The 24894-nt window shown below is 45.0% G+C and overlaps 1 protein-coding gene across 3 annotated transcripts in view; it reads right to left on the bottom strand.

Moving 5' to 3' along the window:
- Positions 1 to 24894, bottom strand: part of abcc5 (ATP-binding cassette, sub-family C (CFTR/MRP), member 5) — a 155660-nt gene that overhangs the window by 25369 nt on the left and 105397 nt on the right. For 2 of the 3 annotated variants that reach the window (XM_038815891.1, XM_038815892.1), the window contains 8 exons: positions 22588 to 22717; positions 22217 to 22370; positions 18519 to 18647; positions 17875 to 18061; positions 17591 to 17680; positions 14425 to 14614; positions 10379 to 10538; positions 566 to 644 (listed from right to left, as the gene is read on the bottom strand). In XM_038815891.1, the coding sequence (XP_038671819.1) occupies positions 566 to 644; positions 10379 to 10538; positions 14425 to 14614; positions 17591 to 17680; positions 17875 to 18061; positions 18519 to 18647; positions 22217 to 22370; positions 22588 to 22717 (1119 nt within the window). The remainder of the gene's footprint in view (positions 1 to 565; positions 645 to 10378; positions 10539 to 14424; positions 14615 to 17590; positions 17681 to 17874; positions 18062 to 18518; positions 18648 to 22216; positions 22371 to 22587; positions 22718 to 24894) is intronic. The other variant, XR_005462831.1, reaches the window with a different exon arrangement.

Here is a 24894-nt window from a genome sequence, read left to right as displayed (position 1 = left end):
TTATTAGGAGAGTCACCTTCCATGAGTTTGCTCGACATATCCCCATCACCGGAAGTGTTTTGTTCCGGTTAAATACAGCAGTGATGTCAAGTGCAATCACTATCACCTCACTCTGGAATTCGGTTCTTTTGTTCATGTTTGGACACGGCTACAATAAAGTCTGGAGCTAATGGTCCTTGCACACTGATCTCTGATGTTACAGACGTTCCCAACTGTAGCTGCTATTAAGTTACACCAAATTTTTATTAACCTATGGTTGGAAAGAGTAAAATGCAGGCGCATTCAAGACAAAGAAAAACATTCATCCATGAATCAGAGTTGGATTTAAACCTTGGTCATACAATGTAACTAAGGGCAATGGGCAATGTTCACCTATATTATGATACAATACAGAAAAATAGCAAATTCAGAGTACACTTCATTTCTCATCAATATCTGTAACAATGCAGATAGTTAACCATTCCATACAAGTGATCAACATATTTATACAGTTATGCAGACTGTACAGTGTTGATCATACATAATTCATTCATAACCATTACCAAACATATCCCTTAGTACTTACACATTCTTTCATGTGTGTTCGTTCCAGTGCATCCCACACCTGCTCGTCAGAGTATTGTTGAAAAGGATCTAGATTGTACCTGACAGGAAAAAGAAAATTATACAGTCGATAGTTGAACTCTGACAGACAGCATTGCAAAGCAATTAACTGGAAAAGTTACAAAGATCTCAATCCAACCCCAGATCTCTACTGAGCTAGTTCATCTCACTATCATGAAGCAACCATTTCGAGTAAGTTCAATTACACAGTTTATAACTAGTAACAAGATGACAGCTGCCATTAGGACCGAGTAATTAAGATAGGATTTTGGCAGATCATTATGCAAGCTCAGAATTAGCTATCTGGCAGTCTGAATTTAGAGTCAAACTGAAATCTGTTCAGGCAAGGCAAGGTTTCTCAGGAGTATGATCACCCTTATCCCCTAGCAGCCATTTTGTGACATTCATGGAGGAGGAGAAAAGAGATAATAAGGGAACATGATGATGATGGGTGGCAACACTAACCTACATTAGTCAACTGTGGCGACATTTATGGAGCATCTTCCTGTTCACAACTTATATTTTAGTGCCTTTAACATAGTAAAACATTTCAAGGCATTTTGCAGGAGTTTTATCAAACAAATCTTGACACCACGTCATCTGAAGTGGTATTAGGCCAGATACACACCTGTCTAACAACGGTCATCTCACACACATCTTGCTGACACTCAATTGAATGCTGTAATGTGCATCATAAACTCTCTGCTCAACACCCGTCCCCTGTCTTCCTGTCCTTGCAAACATTACTCCGCCACACATCTGGCATCTGATGAAAACGCTCAAGCTGGTTTAAACCATCTGTGCTGTATCTCACTTACCACTCTGTGATGACCTGTTCAACCCACCTATTGTCTACCTTCCAACCCAATGCTCCATCTGGAGTACTGTTCCTGAAGAAAATGTACCAGCGGACTTACTCTGAATCAAGGGAAGTCAAGGGAAACATGGGAAGCCACAAACAAGTTTCTTGTGACACACATCTGTTGAATGGCAGGCTTTGAACTACCACAGTGAGAGTGGTCTCTACTCAACAGGTTCAGGACAGGTCAGGGCCCTTATGCAGTCAATTTACACCATTGGATCCTCAGTACAAACCTCTTATGCACGTGTGGGACACAAATAATGCAGCTCATTATCTTTTTTTTAAAAATAACTTTAATTGGAATTTTTTGAAAAATATATATCAACAGAACAATAATAACAATAACAATAATAACCCCCCCCCCCCCCGGCACCAGTAACAACGCATATAACAAACCCCCCCACCCCCCTAAGCCCAATAAACAAAATAAATTAACAATAAGCAAATTAACTTAAACACTATCCCCCTAAGACCCCACCACCATTCCCCCCCTCCCCCCCGGGTTGCTGCTGCTGACCTAGTTCCTTATCGTTGAGCCAGAAAATCGAGGAAAGGCTGACACCTCCTAAAGAACCCTTGTACCGACCCCCTCAGGGCGAATTTGACCCTCTCCAGCTTAATGAATCCCGCCATGTCATTAATCCAGGTCTCCACGCTCGGAGGTCTCGCATCTTTCCACTGCAGCAAGATCCTCTGCCGGGCAACTAGGGACGCAAAGGCCAAAACATCGGCCTCTTTCGCCTCCTGCACTCCCGGCTCCACCGCAACCCCAAAAATCGCGAGTCCCCAGCCTGGCTTGACCCTGGATCCTACCACCCTCGACACCGTCCTCGCCACCCCCTTCCAGAATTCCTCCAGTGCCGGGCATGCCCAGAACATATGGGCATGGTTCGCTGGACTCCCCGAACACCTGACACACCTGTCTTCGCCCCCAAAGAACCCACTCATCCTAGGCCCGGACATGTGGGCCCGGTGCAGCACCTTGAACTGGATGAGGCTAAGCCTCGCACATGAAGAGGAGGAGTTCACCCTCTCCAGGGCGTCCACCCATGTCTCCTCCTCAATCTGCTCCCCCAGCTCCACCTCCCACGTAGCCTTCAGCTCCTCTACCGACACCTCCTCCACCTCCTGGTAAATATCAGACACCTTCCCATCCCCGACCCACACCCCCGAAAGCACCCTATCCCTTACCCCCCACGGGGCAGCGAAGGGAACCCCTCCACCTGCCGCCTAGCAAACGCCTTGACCTGAAAGTACCTGAACATATTCCCCGGGGCAAGCTCAAACTTCTCCTCCAGTTCACCCAGGTTCGCAAACCTCCCATCAATGAACAGGTCTCCCAACTTCCTAATGCCTGTCTTGTGCCACCCCAGGAACCCGCCATCCATGTTCCCTGGGACAAACCGGTGGTTCCCCCGCAGCGGGGCCTCACCGAGCCCCCCACTTCCGCCTCCACTGCCCCCAAACTTTGAGGGTAGCCGCCACCACCGGGCTCGTAGTGTACCTCGTTGGAGGGAGCGGCAACGGAGCCGTTACCAGTGCCTTCAGGCTCGTGCCTCCACAGGACGCCATCTCCATCCGTTTCCATGCTGCCCCCTCCAACGAGGGGGGTAATGTCATCCATTACCCACTTACATACCATCGAGACGTTAGCCGCCCAATAGTACCCAGAGAGATTGGGCAGCGCCAGCCCCCCTCTATCCCTGCCCCGCTCCAAAAAGACCCTCCTTACCCTCGGAGTCCCGTGCGTCCATACAAATCCCAGAATGCTGCTGTTCACCCTCCTAAAAAAGGCCCTCGGAATGAAAATGGGGAGGCACTGAAACAAAAACAAAAACCTCGGGAGCACCGTCATTTTAACGGACTGTACACTACCCGCCAACGGCAGCATGTCCCACCTTTTAAATTCCTCCTCCATCTGCTCCACCAACCTAGTAAAATTAAGCTTGTGCAGAGTCCCCCAGCTCCTAGCCACCTGAACCCCCAGGTACCTAAAACTCCTCACTGCCCTCTTTAGCGGGAGCCTACCAATCCCCTCCTCCTGATCTCCCGGGTGTACAACAAACAGCTCACTCTTGCCCAGGTTCAATTTATAGCTCGAGAAACTCCCAAACTCAGCAAGAATCTCCATCACCTCCGGCATTCCCCCCACCGGGTCTGCTACATACAGCAGCAAGTCGTCTGCATGCAGCGACACCCGGTGCTCCTCCCCACCTCGCACCAAACCCCTTCACCTCCTCGACTCCCTGAGAGCCATGGCAAGAGGCTCAATTGCCAATGCAAAAAGCAAGGGGGACAGGGGGCACCCCTGCCTCGTCCCGCGGTGGAGCCTGAAGTACTCAGACCTCCTCCCATTTGTCGCTACACACGCCATCAGGGCCTCGTACAGCTACCTCACCCATTTAATAAACCCCACCCCAAACCCGAACCTCTCCAACACCTCCCACAAGTACCCCCACTCAACCCTGTCAAAGGCCTTCTCCGCATCCAATGCCACCACAATCTCCGTCTCTCCTGCTGCCGGCATCATTATCACATTTAGCAGCCTTTGCACGTTAGTGTTCAGCTGCCTCCCCTTCACAAAACCCGTCTGATCTTCATGTACCACCCCAGGCACCCAGTCCTCTATTCTAGTGGCCAAGATCTTCGCCAGCAACTTGGTGTCCACATTCAGCAGTGAAATTGGCCTTTATGATCCGCACTGCAAGGGGTCCTTATCACACTTCAGGATCAGGGAAATCAGCTCCCGAGACATCGTCGGGGGCAAAACACCCCCCTCCCATGCCTCGTTAGAGGTCCTAACCAACAGGGGGCCCAACAGGTCTGCGTATTTCTTATAAAATTCAACCGGGAACCCATCCGGTCCCGGCGCCTTCCCCGACTGCAGTGACCAATCCCTCTGACCAGCTCCTCCAACTCGATCGGCGCCCCCAGTCCCTCCACCTGCTCCTCCAGCACCCTTGGAAATCGCAGCCTGTCCAAAAAGCTCTCCATTCCCCCTCCCACCACCGGCGGCTCCGACCGGTACAGTTCCCTGTAGAAGTCCCAAAAAACCTCATTGACCTCTGCCCCCTGCCGCACCACATTCCCACCCCTATCCTTCACTCCACCAATCTCCCTAGCCGCGTCCCGCTTATGAAGCTGATGCGCCAGCATCCTGCTCTCCATACTCGTAGACCGCTCCCTGCGCCTTCCTCCACTGTAAATCAAACGGCCTGCAGGCTACGCCGCTCCCCCAGCAATCCCTCCTCCGGGGCCTCTGCGTACCTCCTATCTACACTCAACAGCTCCCCCACCAGTCTTTCCTTCTCCCTCCTCTCCCCCGTCTCCCTATGGGCTCGGATGGAGATCAGCTCCCCCCTGATCACTGCCTTCAGAGCCTCTCACACATCCCCATCTGGACCTCCCCAGTATCATTGACCTCAAGGTACCTCTCGATACATCCCCGGACCCTCCTACACACCTCCTCATCAGCCAACAACCCCACATCCAGATGCCAAAGCGGGCGCTGATCCCGCACCTCCCCCATCTCCAGATCCACCCAATGCGGAGCATGGTCCGAAATCACAATAGCCGAATACTCGGCCTCCTCCACCCTCGGGACCAGTCCCCTACTCAGAACAAAGAAATCAATGCGGGAATAAACCCTGTGCCCATGGGAGAAAAAAAAAAGAGTACTCCCGAGCTCTTGGCCTCCCAAACCTCCAGGGATCCACTCCTCCCACCTGGTCCATAAACCCCCTCAACACCTTGGCCGCCGCCGGCCTCCTGCCTGTCCTTGAACTAGAACGATCCAGTAGGGGATCCAGCACCGTGTTGAAGTCCCCCCCCATGATCAAGCCCCCCACCTCCAGGCCAGGAATGCGGCCCAACATATGCCTCATGAAACCAGCGTCATCCCAATTTGGGGCGTACACATTTACCAACACCACCCTCTCCCCCTGCAGCTTACCGTTCACCATCACATATCTGCCGCCACTATCAGCCACCACCTCAGACGCCTCAAACGCCACCCTCTTCCCCACCAGGATCACCACCCCCCGGTTCTTTGAGTCGAGCCCCGAATGGAAAACCTGCCCCACCCACCCCTTCCTCAGACGGACCTGGTCCGCCACCTTCAGGTGGGTCTCTTGGAGCTTGGCCACGTCCGCCTTCAGCCCCTTCAGATGCGAAAACACCCGGGCTCGCTTAACCGGCCCATTCAACCCCCTCACGTTCCACGTAATCAGCCAGATCAAGGGGCACCCCGCCCCCCTCGACTAGCCATAGCTCGCCCCTGGCCAGCACCCATTCGGCCCGTTTCCCACGGCAATAGAACCTCACCCCGACCCACACCAACTCCTCCCTGGCTAATCCAGCAGCAACCCGGTATCCCCCCCCCCCCCCCCCCCCCCCCCCCCCCCCCCCCCCCCCCAAGGCTAGGACCCCTCCTAGCCGCGACGCTCCCTCCATAGTACTTCTGTGAGCCAGCTGACTTCTGCTGACCCCGGCAGCTCCTGCCCTAACTCCGACTCCTCCCGATATGAGGTCACCCCTCCTCCCCTGCATCAGCTCCTTGGCACCGCTTCAGCGCGGGAAAACGGATTTGATAGCCACGCCTCTTGCCACCAGCTCCACCCCCCTCGTCCCGCAGCGCAGGAAACCAGAGAAAAGCCCGCGCTTTCACACTGCCCCACCCCACCCCCCCAACGCAACTCCCAAACAGCAGCCCCAACCCATCCACCAACTCCGTACAAACAAAAACACAGATCAACCACAAACCCCAATACCCCCCTTAAAACACAAAACCATAACCAACATCATCCGAAAGCGAGAGAAAAAACCGAAACAAACAGAATAACCAGCAACAGCATAAACAGTGATACAGAAATAAAGAAACTCCCACATCTCCCAATCTCTAGTTCGAGTCCAACTTTTCAGCCTGTACAAAGGCCCACGCCTCCTCCGGGGACTCAAAATAGTGATGCCGGTCCTCGTAGGTGACCCACAGGCGCGCAGGCGGCAGCATGCCGAACTTCACCTGCTTTCCGTGGAGCACCGCCTTCGTCCGGTTGAACCCGGCCCTCCGCTTAGCCACCTACGCACTCCAGTCCTGGTAGATACGCACTACCAAATTCTCCCACTTGCTGCTCCTCACCTTCTTGGCCCATCGTAGCACACACGCCCGGTCACTGAACCGATGGAACCGCACCAGCACCGCCCGCAGGGGTTCATTCGCCTTAGGCCGCCTGGCCAGTACTCTGTGGGCCCCCTCCAGCTCCAGGGGCAGACGGAAGGATCCTGCCCCCATCAGCGAGTTCAGCATCACGGCCACATAGGCCAGCAGGTCTGACTCCTCCAGCCCCTCCTCGAGGCCCAGGATCCGCAAGTTCTTCCTCCTTGTTCGAAACTCCATCTCCTCGAACCGATCTTGCCACTTTTTGTGAAGCGCCTTATGTATCTCCACCTTCCCCACGAGGGCCGAAACCTCATCCTCGCGCTCAGAGGCCTGCTGCTGCAACTCAAGGATCGCTGCACCCTGGGTTGTCTGGGTCTCCAGCAGCTTACTAGTCGTTACCTTCAGGGATTCCAACAACTCCCCTTTCAGCTCCATAAAATAGAGTGGAAGGGCCGCCTGCTGCTCCTCCGCCCACTGCCTCCACTCCTCAGGGGTTCCACCGGCCGCCATTTTGTCCACCTTCCCCCGCTTTTCCAGGGGAGCTGCTGCCGTTTTTCTCCTCGCCTCACTCCGAGTCCGCACCATAAATCCCGGGGGGTTTTGCTCCAGACCCCTTTATCCACCAGGAATCGTCGAATCAGCGCCGTTTGGGGCCCTTAAAATAGCCCACAAGTCCTATTAAAGTGGGAGCTGCCGGAAGTGCGGCGTAGCTCCGCATAGCCGCAACCGGAAGTCCTGCAGCTCATTATCGATGAGTGCCCCCTCTACAGACCAGGCAGCAGACTAATCACCTTAAACTCAGCAAATGAGGAGGCTAAAATGATGATGATTAAGGTCAGAAAATGAAATTGTAATAAAGTAAAAGGGGATAAAGGGAAATGATAAGTGCAGCTGTCTGAAGGACTGTTTTGATATGTGAATTAGCATACCAATTAGCAAAAAGGTGTATAGGTGTTTACCTATACAAGTAGGGGGAAAACAAAGTATAGAGCAGCTGACTTCAAAGTGGAGAGATAAGGGAATGCTTAAACGCTAAAAATTAGGTCCACAGTGTGGGTAACATCGAAGGGAAAGAATATATCCATAGCAAGGTAACTGGAGAGAGGGGGAGCTACCTTCATCACCACATCCAGCTGCAGCTGCAGGCTCTCCCGAAAACAAGGTATTGCGAAAAGGCTACTGTTTAAAATTCAAAACTCGAACAGAGCCAATTACTCCTTCGCTGAAAGGCGGCTTTCCCAAACGTTCTCATGCCTCAGGTGTAAGGGCTCGTTATTTTCCATTTCTTTTATTTTGTCGTTATCATTTTTGATCCGTGGATATTTAATGGACATGTATATCTTTAAGTCGAGTAGAAGAAGTGAGGAATTGAAAAGTTGCTAAATGGCACACTGTGCTCTGAAGGTTTAGATTTTGAACAGAAGAACTCAGACTTTCTGGCACTGGAGAGATTGGAGGGGAGGGATTTGGTTTGATTCATTGGCTGATAGCCAATGGATTGGCTGAGGACTGTATCCTGCCCGGCAGTGATTGGATTCAGCTAGAGAGGGGGCTTCAGAGAACCCAGGAAGAATGCTTATGGACACTGAGAGAAGAAGCAGTGAGTTGCTCTCTCTCTTTCACCAAAAAAGATTTCCTGCTTGCTGTTCTGGAGGCTGCAGAGAAGTTTTGAGACCTTGATGAATCTTTTTTTAAATTCATTTACTGGATGTGGGTGTCGCTGGTTAGGCCAGTATTTAGTGCCCATCCATAGTTGCCCTTCATAAGGTGGTAGTTAATTGCCTTCTTGAACTGCTACAGTCCTTCAAGTGTAGGTACATCCACTGTGCTGTTAGGGAGGGATTCCAGGACTTTGGCCCAGCGACAGCAAAGGAATAGTGATATATTTCCAAGTCAGGGTGGCGAGTGACTTGGAGGGGAACCTCCAGCTGGTGGGGTTCCCAGATATATGCTGTTCTTGTCCTTCTAGATTGTAGTGGTTGTAGATTTGGAAGGTGCTGTCAAAGGAACTTTGGTGAGTTACTGCAGTGTATCTTGTAGATGGTACACAAGCTTGCCACTGTTCGTCAGTGGTGGATGGTTTGAATGTTTGTGGAAGGAGGAGTAATCAAGTAGGCTGCTTTGTCCTGGATGGTGTTGCGCTTGAGTGTTGTTAGAGCTGCACTCATCCAGGCAAGTGGAGAATATTCCATTACACTCCTGACTTGTGCCTTCTAAAGGGTTGACAGGCTTTGGGGAGTTAGGAGGTGAGTTACTCGCTGCAGGATTCCTAGTCTTTGACCTGCCTTGGTAGCCACAGTATTAATATGGCTAGTCCAGTTGAGTTTCTGATCAATGGCAACCCCCAGGATGTTGATTGTGGGGGGATTCAGCGATGGTAATGCCATTGAATGTCATGGGCCGATGGTTAGATCCTCTCTTGTAGGAGATGGTCATTGCCTGACACTTGTGCGGCGTGAATGTAACTTGCCACTTGTCAGCCCAAGCCTAGATATTGTCCAGGTATTGCTGCATCTGGACACGGCATCATTATCTGAGGAATCTACAGTGAAAACTATTACATGCTGAAAGCAAGAACACCCAACTGCCGGCTATTCTAAAAGGAATCTAACTGGAAGATATCCATCTGAAAGAGACTTTTATCCTTTTACTTTTTGAATTATTCTTTTTCATACCCCTCTTTCCTCTCTGTGTTTTGGCTGGTGTATATATGGATGGTGGGACGAGTTAAAAGGGAGGTTAGGAATTAGATAATCATTAACCAGTTGTACTTAGCGCCTATTTAATTATAGTTAGTTACAAATAAAAATTAATTGTGTTTAAATTTACAAACCTGGTGACTGTAGTTATTAGGCAGCCAAAGACCAAGACTTGGCATTTTCCAAAAATTAGTAAGTAATTTCAATTGTGTTGCAACTTCGGGTCAAGTGGCACTGGAATTGACCACATACTAGGCCAGGATGCCTTAACACAGGGTAGGGTGTCGTAACACAAGGCAAGGCCAGAAATAATAAACAATATGAAAGCTTAAAAACTCTTAACAAATCCAGCAGCCACTACAGCACAGATCTCTATGATCTAAGTGTTAGTAGTTGATTGACCCATTAGGTAGTACTTCCAGTAATATCAGTTAGTGAAGCTAAACCTGCAAGGTTCTACCCATGGGTTAGCTATTTGGCTGAACATCTAACCCATCCAGTTAAACAATCATTTGGATCCCAGCTGCATAACATAATCTCTACTTGCATCTAGTAATAAGGGAACTGATGAAAGGTCATCAATTTGAAAATTTGAACTCTGCTCCTTTCTTCATTGATGTTGCCTTGACCTGCTGGATTTCTAGCATCTGCAATATTTTGCTTCTTTCTTTTCCACAAGCTCTCACTTCCGCAAAAGTTCTACATAAGAGTGCTGACTCAGGGTGGAATTTGCCAGCTGTCCATGCCGGCAGAATATTCTGGTTCCACTGACAATGCACGGGTTTCCCGGCGATGAGGGGTGCAGTCAACGGGAATTCCCACTGATAACAGTGGGACCAGGATATCCTGCTGACGGGCTGCCGAAAGACACGCGGCGGGTTGGTCGGTATATCCCATCCTCAGTAACTTCAACAAACGTCAAAAACATTTGAGGTGTTGTAGTACTTTAATGAACAGATACATTACTCTACCGTGGTTCTTTATAGAGATTAAAAGAATATGGTGTTAGATATAGAGTATATAAAAGAGTTGGAATTTTGCAGAAGAGTGTCTTACTTTACAGTGCCAGTGAACAAAACTGGTTCTTGGGGGATAATGGATAGTTTGCTGCGAAGATCAGCCAAACCAATTTCAGTAATATTCACTCCATCAATGATTATTGAACCACCTGAGAGTTCCACCAATCGGAATAGTGCGATTCCTAGTGATGACTTACCTGTCAAAAACGGAAAAAAATTCAATTTTTTCAACGACATTATCTCATGTTTAGTCACAAACATACAAAAACTCTGGTGTTCCAGTCCTCCCTAGCCAACTTGGAAAGAGTTCCTCACCTGACAAACCAAACCAGTACATATTTAACTTAGTAGTGGATTGTGGTGTCCGTCTCTTTAAGGCAGCACAGCACAGGTGGGTCACCTGGCTTGGGCAACCAATGGGGACTGAGAACAGCTGTACACCCCAGAGAGTGGAGCCCCCTCTCAAGCAGAATACATCTGGAGGCCATGTAGTAAACATGTAAGGACTGGAACAGCCAGGGCCAGCCGGCCTGTACCATATTTTCTTGTTATCAATAAACTCCATTTGGTTACATGAAGAGCTTCTGCCATGTTGCTTCAAGCTACCATATTGGTGATGAGGACAAAATCGATTTTTGTAACAGAGCCAACCTGTGAGTTGAATTGAAGTCTGAAGGAAAGAAATACTCACCCAAATGCTTGTTGGGATGAATGGATATTCCCAGACCCTGAGGAACAGATGTAGAGCAAACTTGAATTGGCTAGTACACGAGAAGGAACAAAGGACAATGGATAGGAAAATCAGAGCAGACCACAGAGAAAGGGCAATTTAAAAAAGGGGGCCCCATAAGCAATGGATAACTGCAGAGAAGGCAATGAAGACCTCAGGGAAGAGGCAATGGAAGACTTTGAGGAAGAGGCTGGAGTTCAGAGGAGTAATAAGTGCTTAAAGGAAGAGGCAACGCCAGACTAAGAAACCCGGAGTGTGGGGAGAATTGGAGGACCCTGACCCTGGAGAGAGGGAACATGGAGAGAACTCAGAAAGAGGGGAACAGAAGATCTTAAGGAACTAAAGCTGAAGACAATGAGGCTCAGTTGCATCCCGTCCTTTTGTACTGTAATGAGGAATTCATTGAAATTTTAGCAATGAACTACAAGCAAACAATAAAGCTGTAATCAGTCAGGAAGTAAGACAAGCCACAGTAGAAAAAGAACTAAGTGAAGAGAAAAGAGTTGGATAAACTTTCCCAAAAACTGCAACAATAGAAAATATGTTAAAATGTTAGTGGCCGAATCTGAATGAAAAGCAGCCCAGCTGCACCAAAGTCGAGAAAATAAAAAAGCAATCTGCAGAGCATGTAAGTTGTTAGGAGATCCATCAAGGCCAGTAAGAAACAGTACAACATTCACCAGCAAGTGATAAGGGAACTAGAGTTAGAGGATGAAGATGTAAAAAAAGGATCAAGACAAAAAGCACAAGCAGAACTTAACAACATGGAACTCAAGTAGAGCAAAGAAAATCCCATGTAATGGAGGCCACCGGTTTTGTGATGGTTGAGAGAACTGCTAGTCTCAGAGTGAAACGCATCAAAGATGTGATCCATGGCAGTCATGTAGGACATCCTGTGACATTTACTACAAGGGTCACCATGCTGTTGAAGCAGAAATTAGGGCAGAGTGATCATTAACCAGAGCCATTGTTGGGAATTCTTTAGATATCGAATTGAGTGGTCCAGCTACCAGTCATCTGAGAAATACAAATGAGCTTAAGAAGTTGGCACTCTACAGAGAGACAGAAACTGTCTGGTGTTTGAGGGTGCTGAGGAGGACACAGCAATGGACAAAACCAAAGAGAGAACACAACTGTTGGAACAGATTAGCGATTCAGGAGGCTTGTCTATAACAAGGAGGAGGAAAAAATGTTTAATGTAGAAGTTAGAGTTCAACGCAACTACAACAAAAGAAACGTGACAATTGTCTGAAAAACATGCAAAGCATGAGACGGGATAGATCATTATTAAATGATGGCAGAAGGAAATGCCATTTATATTCACCTTGAAAGAAACTCAGAAATTGATAAACTGAACGGGTTGCAAAAGCAGAGCTATGGACTAGAGAATAATTGTGATCCTTTTAGGCAAGAGAAAGTTATTATGGCAGAAGTATTATGGAGTATTAAGCTGCCGGAAAATGTGAGTGGATTTCCCACAAAGAGCTTGAAGGCAAGGTTGCAATACTGATGGAGTAACTTTTCCATGAGACAAATGGAGTAAAACTTGCATATGCGGAGAAGAATCGGAAACCAAGGAGAACAGCTTAATCATTGGATAAGATATCTCAGCTCTCAATTGAGTGAGAGATTGGGAAGGCAACAGTTGGAAAATAAAGCGGAGTTGGAACACATTCGGAAACAGGCTGAAGACGGTGATCGCTGCACAGAACTCTCTCAACACCAAGGGCCCTTAAAGGTGTCAATTCATCCAAGGGTACTTCAGATTATTTTCAAGAGAAAGGAAGAGAGTTGTTAAAAATGGAAAACAGACTGCAGGAGATGGAGCTGGAATGGGCTCAGACCAAATCGTAACTGGTGGTGCCAAAGTGAGAAAAAAAACTTAGGGGGGAGGAGGACGTCGACGTATGGAATAAAGAACTCCGCATGTCCAAGCAGAAGATTAGTTGATGCAGAAGACAAAAGGAAGAGATTGGGAGATAAAGCAATTCAGCTGTGGAAGTTGTCAGAGAAAACTAGATAAAGAACTAGATGAAGCAGCAATTCTGCCAGAGAAAGAAACTGAGATTGCATGTCAGAACAAGACCACTGAAATGATCACATTAATAGAAAGGCACAGGAATGAATAGGGGTACATGGTCGATGGAAGAGATGCAAATAGACAGACTAGAAAGAGGGGGATCTTTATCACACGACGCATGTACCAGAAATAGTGTACCAAGAACACGATAGGCCGAGTTTGTCAAGTCAAAATACCGTACTGTAATAATAATAATCGTTATTAGTGTCACAAGTAGGCTTACATTAACACTGCAATGAAGCTACCATGAAAATCCCCTTGTCGCCACATTCCGGTGCCTATTCGGGTACACTAAGGAAGAATTCAGAATATCCAATTCACCTAATAAGCACGTCTGTCGAAACTTGTGGGAGGAAACCGGAGCACCCGGAGGAAACACACTCAGACAAAGGAAGAGCGTTCAGACTCCCACAGACAGTGACCCAAGCCAGGAATCTAACCTGGGTCCCTGGCACTGTGAAGCAACAGTGCTAACTTCTGTGATGATGGTACCTGCATGCACTGCAGAGCAAGGCGCTTGAAAGAGAAAAGAATCAATGGAAGATTGGAGAGTGACATCGTCGGCAGAGTAAAGTACGTAGGCCTTGGTCATCGCAGAGTCTAGGACAGAATTTGGATAGCAGTCAGCCTGGAAGAGTCCCATGAAAAAATATATTTGAAACTGTATTTTTTTTTGAGGACTGCTAGAAGTGCTATGTCAAATACAAGCCTCAAGATCTTATCATCAAACAATCGTTACAGCGATTTACAAATGTCTAACTTGTGTGTATAATGTTCATGCAGAATTTGGGGTGAGTAGATTACTTTTGAAGATGGTGTAGGGCGGCACAGCGCTGAGGACCTAAGTTCGATCCTGGACCCGGGTCACTGTCTGTGTGGAGTTTGCACATTCTCCCCATGTCTGCGTGGGTCTCATTCCCACAAGCCAAAGATGCGCGGGGTTAGGTGGATTAGTCATGTTAAATTGCCCCTTTAAAAATTTTTTTTTTTTTGGGTATAAAAAAATAAAATGGGGAGGGGTATAGTGGTTTGTGGAGCCCTGTCTCTTTAAGAAGGTACAGCAGGCAAGGGTATGCTGGCTTTGGGACCAATGGGGGCCGAGAGTGGGTGATCACTCGAGGGTGGAGTCCCCTCTCAGGCAGAATACATGTCAGGATGGGAGCAGCCCAGAGCCAGCTGGCCGCTGTACCATTTTTCCATGTTATCTATAAACTCCGTTTGATTACATGAAGAACCTCCGCCATACAACCTTGCTGAAACCTGTGTTTCTTACCTGACCCAGTTCTCCCAACAATACCAATTTTTTCTTGAGGTTTAATGGTAAAGGACACTTTCTTGAGTACCAGAGGTAGATTCTCACGATATCGCATCTCTACATTTTCAAATATTATTTGGCCATGTTGGGGCCAGTCTGTAGATGGAGTTTTGTCCTTAACACGAGCTGAAGCCTCCGATTTCAGAGTCTAGTAGAACATGAGGAAAGTTACAAGATTTCTGGCAGATAAATACTCTTCAGCAAGCATGTCTTCTCAACACTATTAAAATAAAATTAGCTAAGAATTGAAGACTAAGAATTCTCAGTATTTTGTATCTCATTACAGCTACAGTAGGAATTAGAATGCAGTTCATTCCTTAAATGTTTCTTTCCAGAAAGCAAAATATCTATCCAATTAGCGCCCTTGGTCGGTCTCAATGAAAGGGAATATATTAACAAATTATAGTATTTCTATTACTTTTCATATAATAGCATAAGCAATGCTAGCAGTGTTACACATCCTCGTTACACACACTCAGTTAACTCCTACATATACAACACTTACTCTAGAATATTCAATTTTTCTTCTCACGAACGTGAGACATGAAAAATAAATAAGTTAAGTGGCTCAATTTTAGAACACATATGCAAAACTATACATCCAATTGACACCAAATAAAACTTAAGATTTCTGTTGTTATGTGTCTTTTCCTAATGTACTTTTACATCCTATTTATTCTTGAATAATAAAAAAAAAATAACGCCTCTTCTGGGGCGGAGAGGGTGGGGGTGTTCTCAAATCTATTCATTTAGCCCTCGGAACCTGTACTTACAAAAATAGGAACTTCAACAACAATAATGACTGTCCAGACTCAGTTCACAGACTCAATGTTTGCCCCTAAAAATGCTCCGTGTCTTCACATTTTCTCCTTTCTTCTCAGGCAGTCGTTCATGATCAAGGATGACTTGCTTCCACTTGGATTAAACGGGTTCCGAAATGGCTGATAAATCCATTATGCTACCTGCAGAACTCTGCAAAATGCAGGGCAATGCTGTTTGAAAGACTGGGTAGATGAGTTGTTTGGAGACTGTGTGGTCCCTCCAATGCCCTCGACTTTGCCTCTGCATGTTCCTGTGAAGCCTCTCTCCGTGTTTGGTGCCTTCCCAAAATAAATATTCTCCATTTTGGTTGGTCACAAGCCAGGGTCTCCCATGGGTCGGCAGATGTGTTTGGGATGGTTGGAGGACATCCCTACAATATTTTCGCTTCCTTGTCGGGAGTCTCCTGCAGCAACCGGGTTCTGAATAGAGCAGTTACTTTCAGAATCTGATGTCAGGCATACGAATGACATGTCCTATCCAGCAGAGCTGGGTTGGAGTGATTCACACCTCAATGTTGGGCTGGTTGGCTTGGGACAGAACTCTTCTGTTTGACCACCTTTCATGCCACCAGATTTGGAGGATTTTGTGAAGGCTGGTGGTATTTCTCCAGCTCTGCTCCTGCTCTAGGTCGGCCAAGTCTTCAAAGCATGGAGGATCACTGCTGCTTGGTGAACCATGACCTTGATCTCTTATCTGCATCCACATAATGTCTAACATCAACAACAGATATAATTGCAAATCCTTGGTGGAAAACAGCAACACTAACATCAGCTCAGTAAAGATAACACACCCACATCATGCTTCACCCTGGCATTACCACTGCCCTGTGCCACAAGAAATCTACGGATTATATTTCTGAAGTCACATGCATGAACTCAAGTTGAGAAACAAGATAGAAACAAACTTCTGGCTCCATTTTCTCTTTCGCTGGTTTCATAAATACAATACAAAGTTGATCAGAAAAGACAAAAAAACAGCTCTCAGTTATCCACCACAGTTCCTCATTAAAGGTTAGCAAATAAGGAAAATATAGGTCACACCTTGTCTCCACAGAGTCTGCCAGGAAGTTTCCAACTCTTTCATAATTGACATCTGACTTGCTAGTTGTTATTTGCTCCTATCCCTACCCAGTGTCTTCTCTTCTTTCGCCATTGCTCTTTGGCAAGCTTGAACCCTTACCACATACCAGCCCTGCAGCTCATTAAATGGGACTCACTTTAACCAAACATTCAATTACTTCCCTTTTTCCAACTCTCAAGATTCCTCATTGCAAAGATGAGTTAAAATATGTGTATATATACAAATACTTTATATCCCACAGAATTGTTACACTCCAGAAGGTGATCATTCAGCCCATTGTGTCTGCGATGTGATAATGAATTATTTATGTCAAGGTTCAATGTTAATTTTCTCTTTGACCTGATGAAATATTTCAAAGCTGAGATTTTTTTTTTAAAATTCGAACAATTTTTAACATTTGATTCACATAAAATCATACAATATCTTTCTGCTTCAATTTCAATCTTTTCTCCATAGGTCTCTGTTTAAAAATAAAATAAATCCATCCAATTACAATCCAGCAAAGAAAAATGTTTGGCATTCAGTTGCCATGGCAGTTCCTTGCCAAGCTACTTTAAATTCCTAAAAATTGGTTTAGTTATCAAACAATTCACAAAAGCCGTTCCCAATTCATCATAAGCTTGGTTCCATAAAATGTTTTCTTCCTGTCCTTCCAGCAGAATCTAAACCAAGAGGTCTGTTGAACTCCTATTAAGTCACTGGGTACACTCTTCCCAGGCAAACAGGAGTCAATTGGTCCATTAGTTTTCTTTCGTATAGGATTTTCCACAAGCAATTGGACGTCCTTCTCCCTTTCTCTCAAAGCATGTATGATCCCATCTAGCCTCTCAAGCGAGCCTAACAAATCAAGTGGCACATGGTGTCCTGGTCAACATTCATCCCTCAACCAACACAGCCAAGAATGTTCAAATGGGTCATTTATTATATTGGTGCTTCGGTTACTTTTCTGTCACAAATTGGCTGTCACACTTTCCTAGATTACAACAGTGACTTCCCTTCAAACGTAATTCATTGGGCAGGAGGTAATTTGTGACATCCCAAGCTCAGGAAAGGCACTACATAAATGCAAGCTTTTTCTTTCTTTGAATCATGCCAAGATTGCAACATTCATCTTGTTTTTCCAATAAATTGTACATAATGTGCCTGGCCCCAACAGCGGTTTGGTGTTGCAGAAAGTTCTGCCCAGCATTTTACAGCAGGAGCGTAACAAATGAACTGGTACCTTTATGTAGTGATGAATTCTCTCCACAGAGGTGAACCTAGCCTCAGTCTCAGACGCAAGTCGGACAGTAAACTGAAATAAACCGGTCAGCTGCAAGAAAAATATACTCATAGCAAACAGGACAAAATTGTACTCATTTTTTGAGAAAACTAGGATATCCAATGAAGGTATGACTTTTTTTAGTTTGACCTGTTGATCATTCTGCCATAAAACCAGAGAAAACCAAAGGAATTCAAACCACAAAAAATTCAATAGCACAAATATCAAGACAATTTTGTACAAACCTGGACAGCATATGAAATGGCAAGTCCTGCATAAGCTGGAGGAATGTGTCCATGCATTAAAACTATTATCACTGCAGTTGTACCAATAAGAGCAATACTGACTATATCCAGTCTCACAGCTAGCCAGCGCATTGCACAGGTGAACAGGAAGAATGGAGCCTGATTAGAATCTAGCAGCTCTTGGTACCTGAAAGTAACAGACAAGAATTCAAATGAAACAAACAGCAGCAAGTGTGCCATGTAATTATATCACAAGTGTGCCAGAAACTGACATGGCATACAAATCAAACTTTCAACCTCGGACCGACTTTACAATCAAGGATACAGAATGTGCAGCTTGTGTTCCTGTAAGGTCACAAAGTAAAATTGCTGTGTCTTTACAGGTGTAAGATGCGAATTGCTCTTTGGAAGCTTTCAGATCAATTTATGATCAAATGTAATTTTAAAAATTTATTTTTTAAGCAAATGTCCTGAATTCACCGAGTAATTACTTTCTGCTGCAGAGGAGTTGACTGTCTTTCTTGTCCATATAATACTTTAAAACAAACTGCAGCAGAAATTTGTACGTGTTAGCACCACATTATAGAACAACCTGTTGACTGATGGCTATTTTTTTCACAATCATTTTGGTGCAAAGTACTAACCTGCGTCGGTATTCTCCAGTTTTGTTGTAAGCATGGATTGTGGTTAGCCCCTGAATACTGGATGTTACATGCGACAGGAAAGGAGACTGAGTGATATTGTCCAAACGCTTTAATTCTCTGATACAAATCCTGTAGAAATTAAGTTTTTTTTTTAAATCAAAAAAGAGCAAATACAAGCAACAAATATATGTTCCTCAAATTTGAAACATCCAAGTATTCACTTCCCAAGTTTTACATATTTTACTTCATGTTTTTCTTAACTATTAATAGTGGACTGCTAATTGTTCATTTCAGTCCACATTTTGCCACAAACTGTATAATTCTTAAAAGTAATGAATACAATAATACTTGTTTTTAAAGAATACATTTCTAATGTCCATCATGACCAAAATATTTTCTCCCTCCATACACACTGGCCCTTTCATTACAAAAATAATTTACTCTATTTCAATTTTCACGACAGCTTTGTTTCAACAAAAACACACTTTAAATTCAAATACAATACAGCAAAAGTTATTTCCCTTCTTGAAGTAACCAAGAGGATACTTTCCACCCAAGTTCAGATTGAAAAAAAAGGAGTTATCTGCATATAGTGTCTAGTTATGTTACCCCCATCTCCAAGAAGAGTTCTGCACTTCCACATGACTTGGTCTTTATGCAAGAAGCTAAAGGTGCACTATGGATATCTTTCAATGATAGGGGTGACCAAACCTTCTAAACCTTAAGAGCTCCAAACGATAATCTCCAAACATTTGAGAGTAGCAAAATAAAGACAACATTTACAGCTGCACTTACTTTTTTTTTTAAACTATTTAAAAAAATTTACAGTACCCAATTATCTTTTTTCCAATTAAGGGACAATTTAGCACAGCCAATCTACCTACCCTGCACATCTTTGGGTTTATGGGGATGAGACCCATGAGAGAACATGCAAACTCCACAAGTACAGTGACCCGGGGGTGGGATCGAACCCGGGTCCTTGCTGCCATGAAGCAGCAGTGCTAACCACTGTGCCGCCCGTTATGTTTGCACACACTTGTGATCCCTCCCTACCCACTTACTCAGTCTTCCGAAATGGCTGTCCTAAAAATATCACTGCAACGCTTCTCAGAAAGCTCCAACCGAATTGTAGTAGTCGGGATACAACAGGGCACAGCCCTTTTTTTCACACCCGCTGCTGAATGGAAAGTTTAAACCTTCAGTCTAAATGTGAGTGAGTGGATGAATTGAATGGGTAGGGAGTTGGTAGGTGAGGTAGGTGATGGTAAGTGGGCGAGAGGGGAAATGAGTGAGTGGGGATTGGCAAGGTCAAGAGGTAGTTGGGGTAGGGGGGTGGCGGTGCAGTTTGTGTAGTTATCCAGGGTTTGACTAGGTTTTAATCTGCCCAAAGTTTCCTGGGTAGCTTTTCAGGTGTCTGATCTGTCGCAATGCTCCAACTCTAACTCTGATTTTTTTTGGATAAATTTAGAGTGCCCAATTCACTTTTTAGAATTAAGGGGCAATTTAGCGTGACCAATCCACCTACTTGCACATCTTTGGGTTCTGGGGGCGAAACCCACGCAAACACGGGGAGAATGGGCAAACTCATTTTTCTATGAAACTCTACACGGACAGTGACCCAGAGCCGGGATCGAACCTGGGACCTCAGCGCCGTGAGGCAACAGGGCTCTAACTCTGATTTTAACCCATTTGTGGAGTAGGGGAATTGCCCATGGGACGTTGAAACTTTCACGGCAATTTCCATGGAGGTCTGCATGTCGTAACTTCCACGAGGTGCCGATCTCAGTCATACATCCTGTCTCCGACGATCTGGAGACCGGAAAATTTGGCCCATCTCTGTAACTATTACACTGAAGCCCTTATTTTACACATCCTAATGATTATCTCGCAACTTTCTAAACTCAAGGGAAATGCACAGCAAGCTTATGTAAACTGCAATCATAACTTAACCCTTTAATTCCAGGCATCATTTTGGTGAACCCATACAGCGCCGCAAGGCAAATATATCTTTCCTAAGGTGCTTGATTAAAACTGAATGCAGAACTCTGACAGGGTCAGACTAAGGTCTCTGCAACTGAAACATCACTGTCAATTTTGTACTGCAACTTCAATTAAGGTTATTGTTCCATCACCTTTTGATCATATTTTGTACCTGTGTACTATCTTCTAGTGGTGGACACACGCGTCTCCTCCAGAGCTCCCAAGATTATTAAAGTTTATAGTTAACGAAAAAATGACTAAACACTTGAAATTTTTCAGCGAATAGAGAGCACCAACATGGTTTGTAATGATTGGTCATGAATTTGTGGAACTCGCTGCCCCATAGTGCGGTCTGAATCATTAAATGGTTTCAAGGAGGCAGATATATTTCTGATTTTAAAAATGAGTTAAAAGATTATGGAGAACAGACAGAGAGGTGGATTTGAGACCAGGAAGAGATCAGCAATGATCTGATTGAGTTGAGGGATAATTATTAGAATGTGTAAACTAAGGGCTTCAGTGCAATAATTGAGGGGCTGAATTGCCTACTTCTGATACTAATTCCGGCGTTCCTATGTACATATCCAAACAGACTGATTGTTCTTGTTAAATGTATGTAAATGCCACATTCGTCAGTATGTTGAATGACAGAAAAGGAGTAAAGATCAGAGCTGCACCTGATGTCTTTGGCTTTACAGCCATATGGTCAAGGCTGGCTTGCAGAATGGGGTCGACTGGCTCTGGCAGGCAGCGATGGGGTGCGTAAGATGGTGGTGGTGTGTAAGACCCTCCTCAGTGGGAGCAATAGTTTGAGAGATTCACACAGGTCTTCAGACTGAGGCAGCTATTTCCCCTAACATCACATTAGTACTTTTAAAACCAGAGATTTCTGCGGGAGTTGCACTATAATGATGTCAAGAATAGGTTCTAGAGCAGCAGAGAATGGGACATATATTGATAAGAACCCAGGGTACTGTCCGTGTGGAGTTTGCACATTCTCCCCTGTCTGAGTGGGTTTCATCCCCACAACCCAAAGATGTGCAGGTTAGGTGGATTGGTCATGCCAAATTGCCCCTTAATTAAAAAAAATAATTTAAAAATAAAAATAAAACTCTAAATTTATTTTTAAAAAGAACCCATGGTACTATCCCGAACCAGTGAGACAATTCTGAAACAGGACTTGACCTTAGTAAATATACAAATTTTATATCAATAAATATTGGCATAGAAATGTGTACATAGGAAATATTCAAGACACTATGATACACTTGTGCAGTTTTAGATTTTGCCCAGACATGGATCACAACATTCAGGCATGAAGTTAGCTTACTTAATGGTCCTTGTCACATGTGCAACATAGTTTCCTATGTGTGCCCAGCCAACAGCTAAATTTATTTCAAAATTGTTTTTGCTTTAAATAACTAGAACACAATGTACTCTTACATATATTCATTTCAGGGCAACAGTTAAGAAAATAGTCTTGTGTTAACACGTCCAGGTTCCATTTGCAGTAATTTACTACTTATCGTGAGTGGATTGGGACTGGAAATAATCTGGTTAAGAACTGGAAATTGTATTCTCACCAAAACGGATACAAGCATGCCTAGTTAGACATCAACAATATGTGAACATTCAACTTACAATACCATTAATATAACCCACACACAGTTGTTTTTATGAATGACAATCGGTTACGTAAGTTTATTTTTTATGCTTACCTTGATACCTGGTTGAGAATCATGAAGATAATAACAAGAGGACCAACTACAACTAGAAACCATGGAAAGACAGAACCAACTACACCAATGCAGAAAAACACCAGGATAATGTTCTGAATAAACATCTCTGCTTGGAAAGGTAGCCGTGTATCCACTAAGCAAATAGAGGGGTAAAAAAAATCCATTTTAGATTTGGAGAAACAAATTGGAATTCAATAAATATCTACTGTAGTAAGCATGCTTCTTGTAACTGAAATGTTACACAACAGCACAATATCCAAATGAGATGTACAAGAAGCATGTTTTTCTAAAACAGTAACACATTTTTTTGCTAAAACTGCATTAGTCAGCAGACTGCTTGAAAAAGATACCTTCATCCATGTCCTTTGAGAATCTATTTAGGATTCGGCCAGAGGGAGTGGTGTCAAAAAACTTCATGGGGCCCCTGAGGATCTTGTGAAAGAGTTCATCATGAAGCCTGGATGAGGCTCTGAGTGTTCCCTTCAAAAGAGTTAGAGAAACCATATAAAAGTATTAATTTTGCATGTTTGCACTTGTTTTAAATGTAACACATCCGGTGTGATGTTTTCAGGAAAAGATCATTCAGTCATGCCGTGAATTACGAGCACTGACAGACCCAACGTACCAAAGATTTTATGATGCGAATTAAAGAAACCAATCTGAAAGAATCGTATGAAAATAAATTTACAGAATTAACCTAACGTATACTTCCACAGAACAGAATTAAAAAATATTCAAGCCTCAACATCCGAACCCTTTTTAGAAACTACCAAGTGATAGATTAAGACCATAAGACCATAAGACATAGGAGTGGAAGTAAGGCCATTCGGCCCATCGAGTCCACTCCGCCATTCAATCATGGCTGATGGGCATTTCAACTCCACCTACCAGGATTCTCCCCGTAGCCCTTAATTCCTCGCGACATCAAGAATTTATCTATCTCTGCCTTGAAGCCATTTAGCGTCCCGGCCTCCACTGCACTCTGCGGCAATGAATTCCACAGGCCCACCACTCTCTGGCTGAAGAAATGTCTCCGCATTTCTGTTCTGAATTTACCCCCTCTAATTCTAAGGCTGTGCCCACGGGTCCTCGTCTCCTCGCCTAACGGAAACAGTTTCTTTGCATCCACCCTTTCTAAGCCATGTATTATCTTGTAAGTTTCTATTAGATCTCCCCTTAACCTTCTAAACTCCAATGAATACAATCCCAGGATCCTCAGCCGTTCATCATATGTTAGACCCGCCATTCCAGGGATCATCCGTGTGAATCTCCGCTGGACATGCTCCAGTGCCAGTATGTCCTTCCTGAGATGTGGGGCCCAAAACTGGACACAGTACTCCAAATGGGGCCTAACCAGAGCCTTATAAAGGCTCAGTAGCACATCGCTGCTTTTATATTCCAACCCTCTTGAGATAAATGACAACATTGCATTCGCTTTCTTAATCACAGATTCAACCTGCATGTTTACCTTTAGGGAATCCTCGACTAGCACTCCCAGATCCCTTTGTACTTTGGCATTATGAATTTTCTCACCGTTTAGAAAGTAGTCTATGCTTGGATTCTTTTTTCCAAAGTGCAAGACCTCACATTTTCTCACGTTGAATTGCATCAGCCATTTCCTGCACCACTCTCCCAAACTGTCTAGATCCTTCTGCAGCCTCCCCACTTCCTCAGCACTACCTGCCTGACCACCTAACTTCGTATCATCGGCAAACTTCGCTAGAATGCCCCCAGTCCCTTCATCCAGATCATTAATATATATGGTGAACAGCTGCGGCCCCAACACTGAACCCTGTGGGACACCGCTGGTCACCGGCTGCCATTCCGAAAAAGAACCTTTTATCCCAACTCTCTGCCTTCTGTCAATCTGCCTTCTGACAGCCAATCCTCAACCCATGCCAGTAGCTCACCTCGAACACCATGGGCCCTCACCTTACTCAGCAGCCTCCTGTGTGGCACCTTATCAAAGGCCTTTTGGAAATCCAGATAGACCACGTCCACTGGGTTTCCCTGGTCTAACCTACTTGTCACCTCCTCAAAGAATTCTAACAGGTTCGTCAGGCACGACCTCCCCTTACTAAATCCATGTTGACTTGTTCTAATCCGACCCTGCTCTTCCAAGAATTTAGAAATCTCATCCTTAACGATCGATTCTAGAATTTTACCAACAACCGAGGTTAGGCTAATTGGCCTATAATTTTCCATCTTTTGTCTTGATCCTTTCTTGAACAAGGGGGTTACAACAGCGATCTTCCAATCGTCCGGGACTTTCCCAGACTCCAGTGATTTTTGAAAGATCTCAACCAACGCTTCCGCTATTTCTTCAGCCACCTCTCTCAGAACTCTAGGGTGTAGCCCATCGGGGCCAGGAGATTTGTCAATTTTAAGACCTTTTAGCTTTTTTAGCACCATCTCTTTTGTAATGGCAACCATACTCAACTCAGCCCCCTGACCCTCTATAATTTTTGGGATATTACTCATGTCTTCCACTGTGAAGACAGACGCAAAGTACTTATTAAGTTCTCCAGCCATTTCCTTGTCTCCCATCACTAGCCTTCCAGAATCAGTTTGAATTGGCCCAATGTCTACTTTGGCCTGTCGTTTGTTTCTTATGTATTGAAAGAAACTTTTACTATCATTTCTTATATTACTGGCTA

This window comes from Scyliorhinus canicula, chromosome 13 (assembly GCF_902713615.1).
Source record: "Scyliorhinus canicula chromosome 13, sScyCan1.1, whole genome shotgun sequence".
Taxonomy (NCBI): Eukaryota; Metazoa; Chordata; class Chondrichthyes; order Carcharhiniformes; family Scyliorhinidae; genus Scyliorhinus; species Scyliorhinus canicula.
The sequence above is the reverse complement of the archived record's forward strand: the minus strand, read 5'-3'. Positions and strand labels throughout refer to the sequence as shown.